The sequence below is a fragment of the Protopterus annectens genome, chromosome 13.part0 (assembly GCF_019279795.1).
Source record: "Protopterus annectens isolate FY-2018-M chromosome 13.part0, PAN1.0, whole genome shotgun sequence".
Classification (NCBI taxonomy): domain Eukaryota; kingdom Metazoa; phylum Chordata; order Ceratodontiformes; family Protopteridae; genus Protopterus; species Protopterus annectens.
This window is the reverse complement of record NC_056747.1, coordinates 580,601,396-580,624,664: the sequence shown is the minus strand read 5'-3', so window position 1 is coordinate 580,624,664 and position 23,269 is coordinate 580,601,396. Positions and strand designations below refer to the sequence as shown.

Here is a 23,269-nt window from a genome sequence, read left to right as displayed (position 1 = left end):
CATTGCTCGATCAGTTACGTATTGCTTAGGTTATATGTCTGATGCATGACCTCAGTGTATGCATTGGTGTATAAAAACATGTATATACGACATTGGATCCACAGGCTTTCTCGCCATCAGCCCGAGTGCAGATTGTGCATCCGTCAGACTGTTTGTTGATCTGATGATATCCATGTCAGTATTCCACACTCTTGGGTCTTGGATCCGACATCGGATCCTAGCCGGCAACCTTATAGGCAGCTTCTAGGCTTGAGCTCCTCCCACTTCCATGACTCCTTGCTGTTCTCTAACCACTCAGATCTCATTTGCCGCGTTAAGCTCCAGACACCGATTCCTGGCTCGAGTTCCTGTGTGGGATAAGTAGTCTTATTTTAGAAATTTTTTTGTTAAATTTTTCCAGTATTGTCTTAGGTGTTAGTTCCTCCCCTCCCATTTGTTAGTTTGTTGCCTGTGTGTTGGCACCCTTTTTGTGTTCTGGGCATTAATTTCTTGCTGTTGCTGATTATTGTATAGTTTCTTTGTATTTAGGTCATTAGTGGTTTGTGGTGGTGGTGCTGTGGTAGCGTTGTCGCCTCACAGTAAGACGCTGTCTGGTTCGATTCTCAGCTAGAGCATCTTCTGCGTGGAGACATGCATGAATGGGCGTTCCTTCGTTGAAGGTTGTGCGTCAGGCCTGGCAAGTCGGTACGTAAAAATCTACTACCAATCATTAGCTGACCAGAGTTCCGCTGTGGCGACCCCTAACCGGGAAAAGCCGAAGGAAACAACAACAAGTGGTTAGTGTTGTGTGTGTGTGATAGAGTGGTTACTTTCCCAGTTCAAAATTGTGCTTGTTTTACTGGCTCAGTTTTTTCTGTGTCCCTTTGGTTGCAGGTTGTCCTGCCATGTCTGATAAGCCAGCCGCATTCAACCCCAGAGCTTTGGTCAAGTGACGAAACAAACTCCTAAGAGGGTTTGGAGCAAGGGTGTCACTTGGCTAAATCCCCTGACAAGTATGGACCTTCTTAGTGCAAGAGGGAAGGGCTCCAGGAGTATGCTCCCTTCTGTTTTTGACATGATGATGCGGTCCTTTCTCAAGGCTCAGATTAAGTTGGGGCTTCTCACGTCCCCTGCCCATCTGGTCATCACTTTCCCATTCATTAATTTCTCCTCGTCCGACCAGGTTGGGTTCAGACTTTCAGGCTCTGGATCGCACGGGGGATCGGGCTACCCAGGGACCTTTCCATTCCTACCTTGTCTGAGTCCCTTGACTACTTCTGCTCAGCCTCCCCTGGGACAGGTGGAGTCCCAGGCCTGAGCGGTCACCGTGGAGCCCTTGGGTGGGGGTTCTGGACCTGTATTTTCAGACTGGTCCCTTCCCCTTGGTGTTTTGGCCCTTTAAAGCTTGGGGCCGGTACTGTCTGGAGGCCAGGAGGTGCTGGCCTGCCCTGCCCTGGTCCTTCTTCCAAGGCTGGCTTTCCTGTCTGGAGTGCAGACTGTGCATCATCTAGTCCTGCTTTCCAGGTCATATAGAGAACTTTTCCTCCCAGACAGTTTTCTCCCCCGCCTTCCAGGGACCTAACTCTTCCTGTCGCAGGTCAGCCCTCTCGAACTAGCCTTCAGGAAGGAGTTGCCCCTATTGGTGTCCTCCTCACTTCCAAATCCTCCCACAAGACCCCCCTGGAAGAGATGCCTCGGAAGAGATTCTGCAAGAGGAGACACCTGGACTCCCTTGCTGAGTTGCACACTTGAGGATATGAACCTTGATGAAGGGGGCTGGTCCCCCAGATTTACCTCTGAGGGATATCTCCTTTGGGGACATCTTGGAAATCCTTAAGCTTAAGGGCGATTGTTCTTCCCTCCCTTCCGTCCTCCAAAGAGTCCGTCTTTCTGAAGGCTTTCGGGACGAGATCTTTTACCTCCTGGGATCCCCCCACTGCAGACAGACTTGTAGACCTTATTGCCAGTAGGTCATGGAAAGAACCAGATACTGTGGAGATTGTTCCCAAACATGCGGACATATTCCTCAGTCTTCCTTCTGACAAGCAGTTCTGGTCGAAAGGCATGCCAGTCGATGCAATTGTGATAGCTACCACCACCAAGAAAGAGCTGGGGGAACAGAGCATGTTTGTCCACCCCCCCCCCCCCCACAACCATAATTCCTGGCCGATTAGCAGGTATGGAAAGCAGGTTTTTGCCTCTGCTACATTTGGTCTGCGGGTGTTAACTACCTGGTACATCTCACCCGCCTACCAAGGGACTTGATCAAGGAGCTTACCACTTCCCTTTCTGAGGTACTGCCTGCCAAGGAACTAAGTAAGGTGTCCCCCAAACTAGCCACACTTTCTTCCCTGGCTATTTCATCGATGAGGCTGATTGCCAATGGTATGGACAGGGCCTCTCAAGTGGCTGGCACAGGCATCACTATTCAGCATCATGCCTGGCTGCGCCTTTGCAAAGTCCTTTAAGACATCTTTCACCAACGCCCCCTTCAATGGTTCCACCCTGTTTGTCCCTTCGGTCAGAGAGAGACTCACCCGCAGTGAACAGGAAGGCAAAAGACCTTGTCTGCTGTGGGAATCCGATTTTACACCCTCAATGCTCCTTTTCCAAGTTGCAGTGAGGAGCCAGGAAGATGTGGTTTTGCAAGTCGTGGTCTGCCTTCCAGGGCTCTCAGGATGAGTCCTCCTTTAGAGGTCGAGAGAGAGGGTTCAACTGCAGACTCCACCTCGGGGGGGGGGGGGGGTCCACAAAATCAGGGCTCCAGGAAACCCTTCTCTGAGAAGTCCTAAAAGTGCTACTGAAGCATTACCCGACTTTCCTGCCTTGGAGGCAGTTGGGGGTCATTTGTCTTTTAACAGTTTGGCCTGGTCAAATATTACAAACGATCATTGGGTTATAAACATTATTTCCAGGGCTTATTGTATTCCCTTTTCTAGTGTCCTCCTCCAATCAGGAGGTACCTCCCTGATGCACCACCCCATAGGAGGGAACTAGCTAGCTCAAGAAGTAGTACTGAAGCTACTTCAAAAGAGAGCCATCCAAGAGCCCCCTCCGGGAAGTGAGAATCTGGAACTTACTCCCACTTCTTTTTGGTACCAAAGAAGATGGGGGATCTGTGTCTTGTCCTGGGCCTCAGTAAACTCAATCTATCTTATCAAGAAGTCCAAATTCAGCATGGTCACTCTCCAATCCATCATGGCTCTGTTGCGCAAGGACAATTGGATGTGCTCCATGGATCTACAGGATTCTTACTGTCATCTAAAAATAAGCATTTCAGGAGCCATCTCTTCTTTCAAATAGGGGCCAGTCACTACCAGTTCAGGATCCTAGGGGCCAATCACTACCAGTTCAGGATCCTGCCCTTTGGTCTCACCACAGCCCCCTGTGTGTTCAAGTGCATGACAGTGGTCACAGCTTACTTGAGACTGCAGGGATTCCAGGTGTTTTCGTATCGTAATGATCAGCTCCTTACAGCTCCAAGGATGCATCATCTGGCCACTGCCTCTCAGTACCTTGCCAACTATTCAACCAGTTAGGGATTACAGTGAATCTCCCCAAATCAAACCGGATTCCTTTCCAGAGTCTGGAATTCTTCGGGATCCAGTTGGGCACCATGTCAGAGATTGCAGCACTTCCTCTCCGTCGCATACAACTAATCAGAACCCATGTCCAGTGTCCCCTAGAAGTCACCCTCAGGCCCACCTTATTCATACGGCCTTAGGGTCTCTGGCAGGGGAGGCTATATGTCTAGTGCTTTTAGCCAGGTTCTACATGAGAGTTCTGCAGTGGACTCTAGGAGTTCAGTGGTCTTCCCTTTATCATCCGATGACAACCCCGATCCATCTCACTCCAGTGTGCAGATGTCTTCTCCTTTGGTGGATCCAATCTCCCAACCTTGTCGTAGGCAGGCCCTTCTCTCTTCCTCCCCTTTGCGCCACAGTGACCTTGGATGCTTCCCTGTGTGTGTGTGTGGGGGGGGGTGGGGGGCATTTTCAGGGAAAGACGGTCCAAGGCATGTGGTCCACCGCAGAGACCAAACTGCATATCAGTGTTCAGGAGAGAAGGGTGGCCTTCCTCACGTTACAGGCCTTTCAGGACTTCCTCCCTCCAGGTTCCATTGCAGTTCACATTGACAACATCGGTGTTGTGTGGTTCATCAACAAGTAGGGGGGGCACAGATTTATATCTGTTTTGTCGCAAGGCACTGAAGGTATGGGAATGGACGCTTTATTGCAAAGCATATCCCTGGAGAGTCCAACATGTTAGACAGCAGGGCAATCCTGAGTCCTCACGAGTGCTCTTTGGATCTTTCAGTGGCGAAAGTGGTCTTCCTTCACTGGGATCAACTGAGCTGCGATCTGTTTGCTTCCCCTCTCAACCACAAATGCAGCCGGTATTTCGCCCTGATTCCCCCAGACAGGAAATCCGTCAGGGATGCTGTGGTTCATGATTGGCATTTGGGTCTGCTTTATGCCTATCCTCCTTTACCTCTTCTTCCCAGAGTACTTCAGAAAGTTTGTCGCCTGAAAGGCACCTTCATCCTCATTGTCCCCTTTTGGCCTTGGCAAGTGTGGTTCCCCCTTCTACGGTCTCATTTGACGTACCCCCCTTGAGTACTACATCCCATTCCGGATCTGATTTCCCATCCCTCTCAGCTTCCAATTCCCAACCTCCAGACGCTTTGTCTGACAGCATGGTTTATTCACTTACTATAATCTTGAAACAGTCCAGGTTGCCTTCCCCTGTCAAGATTATTATTCTGGCCACTCAGAAGGCTTCCACTTGAAAGGTTTACTCCAGTAAGTGGACGAGGTTTTCTCTTTGGGCTAAGCAGTGCAGTCTTGATCCCGCTTTGGCCTCCGTTTCAGAAATCCTTCTCTTCTTGTCTTCGCGCTTCCTGACTAGCACTAGCTTCTCTACTATTAAAGAGCATTTGGTAGCTATCTCCAACTTTCATGTTTGCGAGGAACCTACCTTTTCCTCTCGATTGTGCAAGGTGTTTTTGAAAGGGTTTTTTCTGCTCTGACTTACTGTCAAGGATCCTTCCCTTCGTCGGGACCTTTCCTTTCTGCTGCAGTCTCTCACACAGTCTCCATTTGAGCCTGCTGCCACATGTGATATCAAATTTTTGTCATGGAAGACAGCTTTTCTAGTACCCATAACTTCATCTAAAAGAGTTTCAGAATTGCATGCTCTTTCTATCACACCACCTTTCTTGGTTTTTCATAAAGACAGAGTGACTTTGCGAACTAACCCTTCGTTCATGCCTAAGGTTGCCACGCCAGCAAATCTGAACCAGTCAATTAAATTGCCAGTTTTCTTCCCAAATTTTACTAATAAAGGGAAACATCTGTTCACTAGATATACATAGGCAGTTAGGATTTTACCTGGATAAAACAAATGATTTCCGCAGGTCTGACCAGCCATTTGTGATGGTCTCTCTTAACAGGAAAGTTCAGGTGGTTTCTAAAATAACTGTTTCCCCACTGGATTTCAGCGTGCATTTCCTGTTGTCTGTTCTTCCAAAGGCTTATCCTTACTAGGACCAATCAGAGCTCATTCCACTAGGTCTGTGGCTACCTCAGCTGCCTATATTGCCTGTCATTCCGTAGATGACATTTGTGCAGTAGCCACCTAATCTTCTCCTCACACTTTTGTCAATGACTTCAGGCTTGACATCATCTCCAGGAACAGGGCTTCCTTTGGCTCCACAGTTCTTCGGCATGTCTTTCCATGAAGCCACCCAGGATTTAGGGTTGCTGGGGACTCTGACCCAAGAGTGAGGAATAGTGACATGGATAACATCAGCTAAAGAGTTATGTACTTACAATAACTTGGCATCTACGTTATCCCATGTTACTATTCATCACTATCCCTCCCTCCTTCCCCTGTCCTGTCAGATCTAGAGGTTGTCGAGATACCCTATCTGATGATCAAGGTCTTCCTTAGCTGCTTTCTAGCTTAGGGCAAACTCAGTCTGAGGGGTTAGAGGGCAGCAAGGGATCATAGGAGTGGGAGGACCTCGAGCCTAGAAGTTGTCTATAAGTTTTTGGCTCTGATCCGATGTCGGATCCAAGACCCAAGAATGATGAATAGTGACCTAGGATAACACAGATGCCAAGTTATGGTAAGTACATAACTCTTTTTTTGGTACCTTTACTCCATTCATTTATCCAGATAAATGCCACATTGGGAAATCTTCCTTGTTTTTTTATCTTGTGATAATTTGTTAGTCATAGAGGTCAGTTAGGTATGGTAAGTTTGAGTTTGAAAAGCAGATCCTGAACAAGGACTTGCACATCGCACTCAATCTTGCTGTCTTAGCAATCATTACAAAAAACCCTTTGGTCTAGTCTTTCTGCTCTCCACACCTTTCTCAAGTGTCCTAAATGCTTAGCTCAGTTCAGGATGGCTGACTGCATCCTTTTATGTCCCTGGGCCTAGGCAAAGAAGATACTTGGTATGCACGTCCTTGTACAGCATCTGCCTACCACACTTGCAGTTACCCCTCCTAGCTGACATGTACAACTTTAACAAAGTATCATAAGATAAAAAGGAAGGCTCTCCAATAGTGCACTTGTATAGGTAAACGATTGAAGCAAAGGTACTGATGACCAAACAGTGAACAATCTTGGATGTATGACCTGCGTTTGGGCTGGCAACATGATAGTCTGAGGTTCCAGACTTGCATGCCCATCTATATACCCTGACACACATGAGCTCAGGTCATGTGTCAGACATATGATCTAGGGAGTAGAAGCTCTTGTACCCCAGCCGAAAGTCAGCAGTGATAACCCATATGTCAAGAATACTGCAACAGTGATTTCTGTCAGGACATTTAAGTGAACTCTGGATTTGCATTAGCAGTTCATGTACTATCTTTGCCATTCCAAGTCCTTTACAAAAGCCTATCGGCTATGTATCTCTTAAGTTCCGACTAAGAAATGACAGTAGTTTCAATTAGATGATTTCCAGTAAGTTGTCGCCTTTTTTCTATACCCACCATGAAATACTGTATCCAGGCTGTGTAAAAGCTTTTCTGTCTGTATGCCTTGTTTTCTTTGATGGCATACTGGAAATAGGTGGATTCTAGAAGATTTCTCGAGACAGTTATGTGGCCATCTTTCTTGATTGGTTCTCCAGCTACCTCTCTAGTAGGCAGCAGTCTGTTAGGTGGCAATCTTCCTGCTCTCCCTACATCTCAGTCACAACTGGAGTTCGACAAGGCTCCATTTTGGGCCCTCTACTGTTTAACATCTTCACAAATGAACGGTTTACATCTTGCACAAAATCTTCTCTCATCCAGTATGCAGACAACTCAACAGTCATCTCCATCTCCAGCAATATCTCTGAACTCCAGACCCTTTCCCAACAGTCCTTCCTAGCCACTGAAAAGTGGTTGTCTAGTAATCTTCTGATTCTTAATCCCAAAAATGCCAAACTGTTGCTTTTCATTCCCCGAACTCTCCCACCATAAATCTACTTTTCACATTTCATCCTCTAACAACACAGTCATTAGACCCAAACCCCAAGCACAACTCCTAGGTGTCATTATTGTTGACGGACTTAAATTCAACCTACATACTCCAATGTATAAAAAAACACACCAAAGACGTGGTATGCTGTATCGTAGCAGAAAATGTTTCTAATGCAAGACTCACCCTGGCACAAGCTTTCCTCCTTCCCACTCTTCTCTATGCAGCCCCAATTCTAACCAATATTCAGTCCACAACGCTGAACAAACTTGAGCAAACCTATCACAAAATTGCTAGATTCATAACAAACTCTCCACATAACTCTCATCACTGCCATGCCCTTAACTCTCTACAGTGGCTAGAATTCCCACAGCTACTGCTACAAACAATTTCAAGTTATACACACTGTGCTCTACAGACCATCTTCCTGTCCAACTCTCTCATAACTTGTCACCACTTATTCCCCTTCAAGGACCCTCCGAACCTCTAACCAGCACCTTTTGACGGTCAAATCAACCTAAGAAAAATGTAGGCAAACTTCTTTATGAATGCTCTATAGCCCTAGCCTGGAACAAACTTCCCTTAAACATGCACTCCATTATATACCCTTCACACTTCAAAAAGGAGCTCAGACTTCATCCACTAAAATAGCAAAACCTCTCTGCCTAAATCAAACCTAACCCCACCAACCTAGTTGTGTTTTTTGCTTTCATACCCTTTGCATTTAGTAAGCTATTTCTGGTTTACTAGCAACCCAATCTATATAACTGAATGCTAGCTGTAATTACATGCTTTTAATGATCTTTTATTACTTGTAGTTAGATAGCTCTGTAAACTTGCAAACTGTATATTGCTTTTGTTTCTCTGTATATTTTTATTTATCTACTGTTTACTTTGTTACTGTAGCTTTTCTCCTTGGGTCTCCACTGAAAACAGGCCTTTGGCCCAGCTGGACCAACCTGGTTGACAAATGTCAATAAATAAATAAATAACAGGAGAAACATGTTGGATTCTTAGTTTGCATCCAGGACTTCTGGCTGTGGCCAATCTCTAAGGGCTTGAATTCATATTCTTCCTCCTCCCAGGTTGGATAAGCGATGGTATTCTACGCATAGGCTACTGCAGCATTGGGAATGATGAATGTAGTACTTGCGTAGCCATAGCCATCCATTGTCCTCTTTGTGTATAATCTACAGGTTTTTCCCCCTTTTATTTATTTATTTATTTATTTTTGTTGTTGCTTGTCAGTTCAGGATAAGTTCTCCCCTTTTTGCTTTGGGGCAAGAAAAAACTGAAGGATGTTCATCGTGCATACAGCTGCAGTCATAACAGATGGGGTTCTCCTGCCGTCAGGCGGGTCCTCAGTCGGCCGAATTCCAAAGTCTAGGTCCGGCGTCGGTTGTCGGCGCTTCTTCCCTGATGTCAGTGCGACAGGGGTATAAAAGAACCAGCCGACGCCATTTTCTTCAGTCTTTCTTGCCGCGCGGTGCCCGAAGCAGAAGCAGTTGCAAGTGCCGGTCGGCCAGCTCCTGAAATTACAAAAATTTTGCGACCGAAGTCTTCTTGAAAGCGAAGTACCCTGTTGGGGAAACTTTTCTTGCCTCAGACCGATGTCAGACAAAGTTAATAATTGTATTTCATGTGGAAGCAAATACTACATAAGGATTTCCATTCCTTCTGTATTCCTTGTTTAGGCCCAGACCACGACGTCTCGGCCTGTCGTTTTTGTGCTACATTCAACAAACGCACCATTAAGCGTCGGGCGGAGTTCGCCCAGCATTATTTTGGCAAAAAATTTAACTATATTATGTCGTCGGATACTCCGACTCCAGTTTTGTCTAAAAAGCACAAAGATAAGGACAGACACACGAGGTCCGCGGCCTCTACCGACACCACGCCAAAGCCGACTACAGGTGGTCCGATTCTCAGCGAGGCGCCTACGCAGCCCCTGACTACCGACGACACTTCATTGGCGGTGTCTTCTGTGCCCGAGGTCGCAGGCTCCTCGGCCCACACCCCGACTACAGATACCGAAGCCACTCTTGGTGGTAAATCTCAAAATGTGGACAGGTCTGCTTCCTCTCAAGGTGTCTTCAGACCTTCCTCTTCTTTTTCCATCAAGGCTTTCACTAAGTCTAAAGCAGCCATGCATTCTAAGATTCTAAGAGACAAGCTACACAGGGCCCATCTCCAGGCCCCATGCCTAAAAAACAGATGCTTAAAATGGCTGAGGATTTAATTACTCTTATCAGGGGTTCTGAACCCCCCCCCCCCCCGGACAAAAGGCCCAGAGTGGAGGAGGAATCCCCCTCCTCTGATCAGGCCTCCATTATATCAGAGCACTCTGATGAACAGGAACATTCTTACTCCCCTTTTGAAGATTCTGATGCAGAGGAGTCCATTCCCTCTGTATCCCCCCCAGAGGATTACTCATTTGGGGAAACCTTGCATACCTTAAGGGAACACTTCCACTTGGAAGGCCAAGAGTACTCAGATTCCAAGAAAAGGCTTAGGGAATTTCTCTTGCTACCTCAGCACAGGCCTCTGGCTATACCTCCTGTCTTGGACATACTAGATGATGTGTACTCGGAGGCCTGCCTTAACCCGGATTCTTTACCTCCAGCCCCAGTCAAGCCTGACGGGTACTACCGGGTTCCTGACTCGCACCAGTTTTTATACAAAAGCCATGCTGCTGACCCAGAAACCATCTCACAGGGCCCCAAGGGAATTAAGGCCTCCACTGCTAAAAATCCATTACCTTCCGAGAGATTCCAGATCCTTAGAAAGGTGGGGAAAAAGGTATATACCTCGGCCACCTTAACCATGAGGGCATTAAACTGCCAGTTCCATATGCTAAAGTACCAACAGTTTCTGTTATCACAATTGAGAAGTAAAATGTCACAACCTGAACAACCAGACTTGAAGGAGCTGCAGGATTTGATGCATAGTGCAAAACAAGTGGGTAAACATACCTTACAATGTGGTTTTGATGCTCTAGAGGCCTCATGTAGAGCTGCTGTTACAGGATCAGTCATACATAGACATGCCTGGCTCAAGGAACAAACCTTACCAGATCATGTCAAAGCTAAATTACTAGATGCTTCTCTACAAAAGGATGTATTATTTGGTGCTAATGCTGAGGAGGTATTAAAGAAAATGGAGGAAAAGGCTAAATCAATGCAAACAGTGAAAGATTTTCTACAGGTACAACCCCCACGTTTCAGTAGAAATTGGCCTTCCAAAAATTGGTCCTTTCCAGCCACGGACAGACTCCAAAGAGGTAGATACAGGTGCCCGAGGGGCAGAGGGCAATCCCAAGGATCGTTTAGAGGCAGACAATGGCAAGCTCCTACACAAAGAGGTGGTGAGGATAGTTCGCAGCCATTCAGAAAGCAAGCCCAATGACTTTCCCCTTTGCATGCCAAGCAAGGCTCAAATGGCAGCACCCTTAGGCGGAAAACTGGCATTATTTTCAAAAAATTGGCATATTGTCACAAAAGACAAATGGATCCTGGACATTATAAACTGAGGCTACAGATTCCATTTTCACACCCTTCCAAAAATGAGAGGCATGCCAAACCTGCCACACAATCAAAGGGCAGAGGCACAAAGACAAATTTCAGACCTCATAGACATGAAAGCTATTCAAGAGGTACCTACTCATGAACAATGTCAAGGTTTTTATTCCAGACTATTCCTGGTACCAAGGAAGGGAAAAGATTGGAGACCTATTTTGGACCTATCCATCCTAAACACAGTTTTACTCGTACCAAAATTCAAGATGCTCACTTTACAGCAGCTTCTTCCCATGCTGGGCAAGGAGTCTTGGCTGGTAACAGTGGACCTCAAGGAGGCATACCTGCATGTTCCAATCAGACAAAATTGCAGAAGGTACCTCAGATTTCTTGCAGGTTCAACCCATTATCAATTCTCTGCATTGCCCTTTGGCTTATCTACTGTGCCCAGAGTATTCACGAAATGCCTGGCATCAGTAATTGCCTACTGCAGACTTCAAGGGATACAAATGTACCCCTATTTGGATGACTGCCTGATCCAAGCGGACAGCAAGCACATACTTTTGAAACATCTGGCTTATGTAATAATGTTGTTGGATTCTCTGGGATACACAGTCAACAAAAAGAAATCAAGGCTAATATCCTCTCGGAAAATAATTTTCCTGGGTGCCAACTTGGACACAAACACCCAGATGGCCTACCTCACGCCAGAGAAGCAGGGGCAACTAACTCAATACTTCAGAACACTAGCAAATTTCACCAGGCTGACTGCAAGGAAAATCCTGCAGGCTCTGGGATTCATGGCATCTTGCATCTTACTTAATCCCATGTGCAAAGCTGCATATGAGGAAACTTCAGTGGTACCTGAAAAACCTATGGTCTCAACACAGCCACCGTTTGGAAACAATAATGCCACTAATTCCATGTCTTCAAAAGGAATTTCTGTGGTGGGCTCAAGCATGCCAAACAAACACAGGTCTCCCATTCAGCAAGCCTCAAGCAAATCAAGTCATCACAACAGACGCGGACTACGCCTGGGGCGACATGACAGATCGGTGCATTCAGGGCAAATGGTCCCAAAAAGAAAAGCACCTTCACATCAATCAAAAGGAAATGCTAGCAGTAATAAATGCTATTATAGCTTTCAAAGACCTTCTGCATCCAGGTCAACTATTGATAAGGACAGACAACACCACAGTAATGTGGTACATAAACAAACAGGAGGAACCCATTCATACCCCTATGCAGGCTGGCCATGTCACTTTGGAACATGGCTCTGGACTTGCAAATCGAACTTCAAGCACAGTACTTGCCAGGCAAGGAAAACATGCTGGCAGACAACCTAAGCAGAAATATGACAGATCCACACGAATGGAAGTTGCATCCTCAAGTTTTTACAGAGATAATTCAAGCATGGGGAAGGCCAGACATAGATCTCTTTGCCTCCCACAAAAATCACCAATTGACAAAATTCTGCTCAAGGATTTTTCATCCAAAGGCCTGGAGAGTGGACGCTCTCTCTTTCAGTTGGCAACAATGACAGTTTATGCCTTCCCACCTCTTCCTCTGCTGCCCAAAGTTCTATTAAAAACCAGAGCAGACAGACCAAAGATGATTCTCATTGCTCCAGACTGGCCAAGACAACACTGGTACCCACTCCTGAGGAGCCTGACGCATTCCCCACCATGAACCCTGCCTCTAATGCCTCTTCTTCTGACTCAGCACAACTTCAAAACTCTTCACAGTCAGCTGAAAACACTCAATCTAGCCGCATGGAAGATTCCTTAACATCACAACAGACCCTACTCTCCAAGGAGGTGCAGGATGTCATTTTGGAGGCCAGAAGGCCGTCTACTAGAAAAGCTTACTCCGCAAAATGGAAACGGTTTTGTGTCTGGAATGAGAAAAAGGGCCAGAATCCTGGAAAACTGAATTTACCTCAAATATTACAGTATCTAGCTGAGCTGCTAAGCAGTGGACTTTCATTCTCCTCCATCAAAATCCATGCCTCAGCCATTTCTGCAGAATACAACACTGATCCACCTTTATTCTCTCACCCCCTCTTAAGACAGTTCCTCAGAGGGGCTAAGAATCTAAAACCCCCAAGGGAACAACCAATACCTGCTTGGGATCTCAATTTCATTCTAGAAAAGCTGACATTGCCTCCTTTTGAGCCAGCTGCCTCAACAGATTTGCAATATTTGTCCTGGAAAACAGCTTTCCTTCTGGCTATTACCTCAGCTCGTAGGGTATCGGAGCTACAAGCTCTCATGGCTGTGCAGCCTTTTATCATCTTCCATCAGGACAGAGTTTCCTTACGAACCAACCCGTCCTTTATGCCAAAAGTGGTATCCAGGGTAGCTTTGAATCAGGCTATACACTTACCTACATTTTATCCCAATCCTCAAAACAAAGGGGAGAGATTACTACATTCCTTGGACATCCACAGACAACTGCGTTATTATTTGGACAGAACAAAGCCTTTCAGAAAATCAGAACAGCTCTTTGTGTCCTATGCTATAGGAGCTCAAGGGAAGCCAATTTCCAAACAGACAATCTCAAAATGGATAGCCCACTGCATACGCTTTTGTTATTCTTTTCATGGCAAAACTGTACCTACAGGCATCGGATCTCACTCCACAAGGGCCACGGCTACCTCTGCAGCTTTTCTCAGAGGAGTTCTTACCAAAGATATTTTGGAAGCAGCCACTTGGAGTTCTGTGCATACCTTCTCCAAGCACTACCACCTTCCATTATACTCCAAATCTAGAGCAGGCTTTGCCACTGCAGTCTTGCAGGGCATTCTGGCTCCTCCTAGTTCCACCTAGTGCCTACCACCCCTTTCTTAGCTTTGGGATTCTACCCATCTGTTATGACTGCAGCTGTATGCACGATGAACGTAGTACAGTTTTGTACCTACCATAAATGTAGATGTTCGAGTGCTAATACAGCTGCATTCCAGGTTTCCCTCCCTCCTTCCCCTCTTGGGACAGGCCTATTGGCTAACACCTCCTCATACAACCTGATTGGGGTATTCATTCATGATGTATTTGCTTGCACTTCTGTATTTTGATTATATGGCATTGCTTTATTACACAAATTTATGTATTGCCTTCCTTCTGGGGGCACCTGACATCTGGGGCAAGAAAAACTGAAGAAAATGGCGTCGGCTGGTTCTTTTATACCCCTGTCGCACTGACGTCAGGGAAGAAGCGACGACAACCGACGCCGGACCTAGACTTTGGAATTCGGCCGACCGAGGACCCGCCTGACGGCAGGAGAACCTCATCTGTTATGACTGCAGCTGTATTAGCACTCGAACATCTACATTTATGGTAGGTACAAAACTGTACTTTTTAGCCATTCTTGGCTACTTGTATAGCTCCCTCCAAAAGGGTTTCACCTATCGGCAGCCAGAATGACTGTGAGGATGGGGATTAGAACTTTGAGAAGCTGGCCAGTTGCTGTATCCTTGGCAAGGTACATCCCATAGGCTATTACAGCAGTGAAGAATTTAAACATCTACTGTTTTGGGCAAGTTTGAGAGACAAGAAGAAACAAGTGCATCCAGGAAAGGGATGGAAAGGTTGTACGAGAGAGAGCCTATTTCACTTGTGTGATTGTTGAAGGTAGGAGGGATAGTAGCACTGAATCAAGAAAGGTGACAGTTGACATTACACCCTTACCTCCATGTAGAATAAGGGAAAAGGGTGGATGAGGATGAGATGCCTCTTGCATATGTCAGAAGTAGTTCCCCTATGTCATTTTGGGTCAGCTCCATTGTGATTACTGCACTGATGTACGTAAAATAATGGTCAGAACAATTGGTCGGTAACTATTTTGAGTGTGGTATGCCCTACCTTTGTGAATTTGTACCACAGCAGCCAGTCACCATAAGGGACTGACAGTGGCGGCTGGTGACTTCAAATCAAAGGAGGGCTGCAGAAAACAGCTGAATGGGTGGGGTCAATGGGAAGGGGTGTGGCCAACTAGAAAGCGGAGGAGCTATGCTCAAAACCACAACAACTAACTAAATACACTGCCCTGGGTGCCAAACCATCATTATGAGAGTCCAATCAAGACAAAATGAAGTGTAGAAGAATAAAAATATTTCAATGCATTGGCTGCATGACAGCTTACTTAATATCTAGATGGAAATAAAAAGGTTGTGAGGCATGAAAAAATTAATTAGTTTTTAAATACATTAATGAAATGCCAGTCAAAATCAAGTAGCACTCAACTCAAACAACTTCTTGCACTGCAGTTCTAATTATAATTTATATTCAGCTTTATTAAAGTACCAAGTAACATGTGGAAAGTAGAAATGTCTGATGCCCCCACTTGTAAAAATGTTTCTTATCCAAAAAAAGACCTGCTGCCTGACAACTATCTACTTGTTTCATGGGGAAAACATGATCAAAGTAAAAAATGAAAAGCAAACAAGAAATAAGCTCTAGATACATTGCTTAAAAGGATTACTGTACAGGCTATGGACCATGCGATTGGCATTCTGTTTAGTTTACGGGTAAAGCCTGCAGAGATGACTGGAAGTCTCCAAGTGTAATGAGCTTCTTAAAATAATGTAATCTGTCCTTTATTACTAATACTGTCATATGCATTTCAATAATCAAGGCTTATACATTATCTAGTTAAGTATTCTCTACATGGCAACAACAGAAAGGCTTTCAATGTTGGCAATTCTTTAACAGTATGCTTATTAAAGCTTACTTGCATCTTACGATCTCAGCCAAGCTTACCTGATGGTCATTAAAGTATTGCTACTTAAACACAGAGCAACAGGCACTTTGAGTAATAAGCATAAATCAACAGTACAAAAAATATGACAGAAACCAGACCATTCTGCAAAAATCAAGGACAGATGAAAAGTCACTCTAGTACTTTTGTCTACCTTGGGTGGGGGGGATACTCTGCACATTTACACTGCATAACTACTCCTTGCCTTGCTTCGACACATCCAGAGTCACTGCATGGGGGAGTGGGGTGCAAGAAGTATGTCACAATTTGAAATGTCTCTGGCTGACTGTGATGGCCCTGACACATTTGTCATACCTCTCAACCTCAGAGCAAGAAATCTGGACAAAGCCATACAAGGAAGTGGGACAAAGGCCCAAAAATAAGGACAATTTTTAAATATTGCTCTTATAAACTTAGAAAGATAATAGAATATGTCTTGCATTAGTATGAATTTTCTGAATGGCATGAAATCTGAAACTCAAATGTCTGTCATTATTTTCTAACTTCAGTCTTTAATAATTTGTCACTAATTTGCCAAAAAAACACAATTTTGCCAAAACCCCCCCACAATTTTATGAAAAATGGACCAAAAATGTGATGTAAAAATATAAAATAGCCACACAATACAGCTGGGAACCTGTCAAAGAAGGGACACTTTAATATTAATACTGCTAACTTGAGCAGCTGACAAAATAAAAGAATCTACATGCATTTCTGAAATAAAAGTAATCTATAACTCCGATTATTACAGTTATTTCTTGATTGTAAACCCTCCATGTTTTCTTCCAAAATTGCTATTTTGCGGAGGGATTATTAGGGGGAAGAGCAATATTTTGAGCCAAAATCAGGGACAGTTATGAGGTTTGGCTATGCCTAATTCTATAAAGCAATTTATTTGCATGTACCTCTCAACCTGTTAATGCAATAAATCTGGACAAGGCGAAATATATTGGGGGAACATATAAACAGTACTAAAAATTGCTCTTGTATAAACTGAGACAGTTGATAGAAAAGGTCTTACTTTAGCATGCATTTTTCTGAAGGTTATGAAGTCTGAAACTCAGTGTGTCATTATTTAGTGACTTAATTCCTAAATGATTTGCCAGAAAACCACAAATTATATGAGTAACAAACCAAAATTAAGAAGCAAAAATCTATTCATTTTTTGAAAATCTGGACAGTTGGGAGGTATAGTTCAGCTGGGGCTGTCTTTAAGTTTGCCGCCTTCCCACTCACAAAATTATGGTCGAATGGAGCCTCCCCCTGCAGCCATTCCAATGATCCATTACTTGGCTATTTCACTCCATTTACCGTAAACACTAATGTGCATACTGCTTTACTTCTATGATGATTTGGACTTCATTTGAAAGTTTTATTTTGCATTTTACAGCACAAACACTAAGACATCTGCTAAACAAACTTAGCATTAAAATTTCTCTGCCCTTGAAACTCACATTCATTGAAACAGCATTGAAACTCACATTCAAAGAAAAATGCATTTTACCAGTGGCAGAACTGCCCAATTCAGAACATCTTTCCAGTAAACAATGAAACAAAATGCATGCACCCATAATGACAAAACTACCCAGTTCAGAACATTTCCATCATAAAAGTCTACTCAAATTTCTACAGTCCACCATTATCAGTAAATATGCACAATTCTTCAGTCCATTATCAGTAAATATGCACAATTTTACAGTCCACCATTATCAGTAAATATGCACAATCTCTGAAGAAGTAAAAAAGTCATCTAAATAATTCCACATTGAATAAATCTGTAACTAATGAAGAAGTTGCTGCTAGCAAACACCTTTATATTTCATGGTTTCATCGAAAAATAGTGTCTGATGCCCCTGAAGAATAAATTGCCTATATTCCATTAAAATGATAAGCTAGTAATATTGCAATAGGAAATGGATAGCAAACCGGTAACAGGCTCATAGTTAGTATCTTAACTTTTTCAGTACGGAAGCATTCACCTCTTGTGGGAGTAGAACCAACAACCTTCTGCATCAAAAGCAAGTACATAACCTGTTGTGCTATTAACAATGCAAGCTGACTTAGCATAAGCAGCACTAAACGTCTCTTCCCCTGCAGCACTCTGCTCCTTGTAAAATCTACTCAATACTCAACTGCATCTCAACTTCGCAACACAAGAAATCTGGAAAAAGCCAAATTTATTGGGGTCAAAAGCCCAAAAACCAGGGACACATTAAACATTCCTTGTATAATCTTGGAAAGTTGCTAGAATAAAATGCTGTGTTACCACCATAAATTTTACTGCCAAGGTCCCTGTGCAAAAGAGTCAGAGCAACATACCACTATGCCAAATCAGCTGCTTTGTGAAAGAAAAATGCTGTGTTACCACCATACATTTTACTACCAATGTCCCTGTGCAAAACAGTCAGAGCAACATACCACTATGCCAAATCACCTGCTTTGTGAAAGAAAAATGCTGTGTTACCACCATACATTTTACTGCCAAGGTCCCTGTGCAAAACAGTCAGAGCAACATACCACTAAGCCAAATCAGCTACTTTGTGAAAGAGCGGAAGACTGAAACTTAAATGGCTATCATTTAATGAATTCAGTTCTCACCATAGCTGTCAACCTCTTAGCACAAAACACCTGGACAAACCCAGTAATGAGGAAATACAGCCCTCAAACATATTCAGTGAATTCAGTTCTTGCCATAGCTGTCAACCTTAGCACAAATAACCTGGACAAAGCCAATAATGGGGTAATACAGTCCCAAAAATAAGGACAAATTTCAAATATTCATCTTATAAACTTTGAAAATTGCTAGAATAAAAGGTTGTGTTACTATGTATTTTCTGAAGAATAGGAAGTCTGAAATTCAAATGCCTGTCAATTTTGCTTCTGATGGAACAAAAACAATTTTCAGCAGAGGCCCAGGGAGAAATACTGCAGACACATGTCTTAGTAAAATGGCAGGACACCAGAGCAAATCCACACAAACACAGGGAATGAGATACAGACTCCACCCCAGCCAAGAATCAAACCAGAAAACCTATAGCTGTGAGGCAAGAATGCTACCACTGCACCATCAAGTATGTAAGGACTTAAACATTCAGAAACCTGAAGTCTGAAATTCAAATGCCTTTCAATTTTATTTAACATTTGTTAATCAGGACAGTCTGACTTGGAACAAAAAAACAATTTTCAGCAGAGGCCCAAGAAGAAATAATGCAGACATGTCTTTGTAACATGGGAGGACACAAAAGCAAACCCACACAAACACAGGGAGAAGATGCAAACCCCACACAGAAGGCACCCCAGCCAAGAATCAAATCTGAGAACCTGCAGCTGTGAGGCAACAATGCTACCACTGCACCATCAAATATCAAGCATTGCAACATTTAGAAACCACAGATATTATGAGGAACAGATTAGATCAAATATGAGGCAAAAATCTGCAATTTTTTTACAAATGGTGGTGGGTAGGGAATTTCAGGTCCTTAACACCTGCATACAAGGTACAGGGTTCAAGCCTGAGGTATTCCCTACCACACCACCATGAGTTTGTTCTAGCCACGTAACAATTGGGACATTTACACACACACACACACACACACACACACACACACACACACACACACACACACACACACACACACACACACCCCTTTGTTCCTCTTACCTTCGATAGTGCGATGTAGATCCCTTCCACACACCCATAGTGTGATGTAGATCCCTTCCACACACCCATAGTGTGATGTAGATCCCTTCCCCCGATCCATATAGCTGGGGCCATTACATACATCCCATAGCTGGCGCGTTCGAGCACATCCCCGCGAGATCCCTGACAAGACTCCTTACCATTACATTCCCACGAGATCTCCTGCCTGCCGACGTTGCAGTCCGGGTCCGACCTGTTCACAGCGACAGTCTATGCAGTTAAAACTGCATAGACTTCTGGGAGCTCTGTTCCTACATGTTTCCCAGTCCGGATTGCTGCTGAGACAGTCTGCGCATGCTCAAGACTGTCTCAGCAGCAGTCCGTACTAGTGTGCATGCGTGAAAGTCCGTGATTTTTTAAATTTTTTTAATCTTTTCTTTTTCTTTTATTTTCTTTATTTTACAGCTGGGGGGGGGCTGCAGTCCGGCAGTCCAATAGCACGGGCCGCCCCTGGGGACTGAACAGGATGTCATTTTGTTTAGCTTGATAGATATGGATTTGGTTAGCTTTTCCTTGATCCTGTGTAGGAAACCATAAGATATACCATGTGGTCCCGTGAAACTTGACTTTAATTTTACTTGTGGCAGGAGTTACCAGGTATGTACTTAGAAGGGTGCTGTCTCCCTCATCTTTGTAGGACTGTGTTTGCCTACTATGAAATTTTCAGATATTTTCACCAAGCAATTTTCACTATGTTAATGTGTTAACATTCAAAATTTTTATTGCTCATTTCTCACATATTAAGAATGTTTTGCTGCTGTTTTCAGCTTTTGAAACCAGACTTCATTGTTAGAACCAGAAGATTTGACTTGTTCGTGACTGCTAATTTTTGAAAGATTAGTAATAGACATTTTTTGTTTAATAACTTCTTAGTTTTGTGATTTAGCCAAGGGGTTTCTCATCCATTATAATAATACAGGTGACTGCTAATTTTTGAAAGATTAGTAATAGACATTTTCTGTTTCCATTGTAAAAATGCAGGTGTCCTATTGACCTCTTTCTTGCTTTGTTCTGTTCCTTCTTCCTGACCTGTCACCTTCTTAATTGACTCCACCTTGATCACCCTCTACAACCTGCCATAGCTTTGCGTCTCCATTTTCCCCTTGTCCCTTGAATACCACCCTCCCTACAGATATCTGCTCCTCCTCTTGTATATTATTGCCATTACTTTGCTTCACATCCCACATATGTGCCTTCTTGTTCCAAACAATGCTGTCTCCTTTAGTTGTCTTTAGAAACTTCAGTCTGTTGCAGAAACCTAAAGTCTTCTGAGTCCATTAATTTCCTTGGCTGTACTGCAGCACCGCAGCTCCTGCTGATCTCCATTTTCTCTGCTTTCCCTGACATATTCTAGCATTGCTTTCTTTGTTAAACTGCTTCAGTTTTCTCTTCTAGGGTAGTTCTGAGTTCCTTTCCCCTTCTGTTAGTGATTTGACCTTTTGGTTTCTTCCCCATTTCTTAGCAGTCTACCCTATGTAAACCATTAATGAAAGTGCAAGAATGGAGGATGGTGCATCTGTTTGAGTAGTAATTAGCATTCCCACTTTTAGTAAACAGGATTAGAACTCATGAGAGAGATTGACCATCTTGGGCTGAGTTTAAGGAATTCATAGGAGAGCAGATTGTAATTATGTATTGATTAGTTAATGTACAGGATTTAAGCTGCCTCTGGAACTTTAAAGCCCAAGTATGAAAACAAAACTTAACTAAAACTGTGCAACTTCACAGTGCTCTGTAGCCTGTCAGATTGACAAAAGATTTAGGTGTTCCTTGTCTTTTGGAGGAGAAAAAATACCTTCCTTTGCCACAGATTTATCTAGTGATTATTTCTTACTGTTATGCTACATCACTGAGTATTTGTGCTGCCTGTAGAGTCTCATTTTCATTTTCCATTGTGCAATTTGCTGATTCCAGGGTGACCACTGCTGTTAAAAGTAGCTAACATTTTATGGAAGCAACATCGATCAGTCGTTTTTTTGTGGGGGTCTGGGGTTTTTTTTTACATAGATGCTTAAAGATAGGAGCCCTTGCATGTGGCTGAACATACTTTTCTTGTAGTCAAAGCAGTTCTGTATTCCCTTTGGTTGATATTAAAGTAGACTCTCTTAAATGTGTGCCTGTGGTTTATTCAGCTGTTTGCTCCACTCAAGTAGATGCTCCTTCTGCCCTCTGCAGAGCTACAGCAGTGGCAGTTGCATATACTCTGCCTATTTAAACTTAGAAACATAATGAAACCAGAGTAAATGTAACACACTTAAATGGGTGGCTTTTTCCCTAATTATCATAATCATACCTTTATATTGCAATGTTTCCATTGTTTAGACTGGATTTTACGAGACTACTGTACTCTCTACTGATATTGCAGGTCTTTGGTTGCCATTCTAGGATTGGCTGTTAGTGTGCATGATGGTTCATTCATCCTCAACCCCTTGTTCCCATTTTTCCACATGGAGTCAGGGTGTCACTTCAACAGTGACAGTCATCTTGAGCCAAGGTTTACACCACTGGGTAGCTAGCCCTGCTGCAGTAATTCATCTGTACCACTTACTCACACGCGCACCTATGGCCAATTTAGTGTGTCCAGTCCACCTACTGCATGTCTTTGAAGTGTGGGAGGAAACCGCAGCACCCAGAGGAAACCCATGCTACTGCAGGGAGTACATGCAGACTCCCCAGCCAAGAACTGAACAGCAGAACCTCTTGCTGTGAGGTGACAACACTGACGCAACCCCTGCTCATGCAGCTGGAGGTACATATTGGGTACATTTCTTAGGTAGCACATTTAGTTTACTGTGACTGTCAGTGCGTCAGTTTTAAATTTTGTGTTTTTTTTCAGAGGTTTTCTATGATTATGATGTTTACTTAATAGCAACAGTAGTTTCTAGGAGTTGTGAAATGTTTGCAGTTTGTTTTTATTGCACAGCTTTCTTAAATTCTGCCAGATTAATATTGTAACCTCACTATAATAAAGCACAGAGTGCAGTTTAAACTATGGTGTTTCAGATGCATGATTTAATCAAAGTAAATTGTCTTTTTATCTTATTTTTTAAATAAGACAAACAAGATGTGAATTCAGCAGAATCTGCAGAAGATTCAACTGAGGAAGGAGAAGTGGAAGATAAAGACAGTGAAGAAGAACATGAAAAGAAGAATGATAATTTGGTATGAAATGACCTTCACTACAAGACCACAGAATGTTAAATGCCGGTTGTGTGAATGGTGCATTATTTGTAATCTTCTAAAGGTGTCATTACACGCATGCACACACACACACACACACACACACACACACACACACACACACACACACACACACACCACAACTTTCTTCACACCATTTTACTTGCAAAGTCATTTTTTTTACTTTTTGCTGCACATCAAAATTTTGTGGCCAGTATAAGCCATGATAGGTTTAAGAATTTACTTTTTATTAGTTATCAATTAGCACTTGCTTTCTTAGTGACTAATGTGTAGGTGTACTAAGCATACTTAGATAAGTAATAACATTAGAATCCAAAAATCATATATTTTCCATGGTCCAGAGCAGTGGTGAGTAATAATTGCTGTCTGAAGGATGATGTTGTATAACAAGTGATTCATATATGTTGCTTTTTATTGCTGTTAGAGTTTTGTCTGCTAATTATTTTCTTTAAGAATATAGGTTTTATTCATTATCAACTTATGTTGATGAAAACTGTGCAATTGTCATGGGTGGTGCACTCTTCACTTTCACAAGTGGCTGTATATTTTTGATCCTGTCGACCTACCTTGTGTTATGTCTACCAAGTAGGGTTGCAGCCGTAAACAGATGATTACATGTTGATTTTTACCTCATTAAAACT

The 23,269-nt window shown here is 43.4% G+C and overlaps 1 protein-coding gene across 1 annotated transcript in view; it reads left to right on the top strand.

Moving 5' to 3' along the window:
* NCBP3 (nuclear cap binding subunit 3) overlaps positions 1 to 23,269 on the top strand; it is a 1,620,559-nt gene that overhangs the window by 599,157 nt on the left and 998,133 nt on the right. Inside the window, exon 6 of the mRNA XM_044054866.1 lies at positions 22,483 to 22,589. Within this exon, the coding sequence (XP_043910801.1) occupies positions 22,483 to 22,589 (107 nt within the window). The remainder of the gene's footprint in view (positions 1 to 22,482; positions 22,590 to 23,269) is intronic.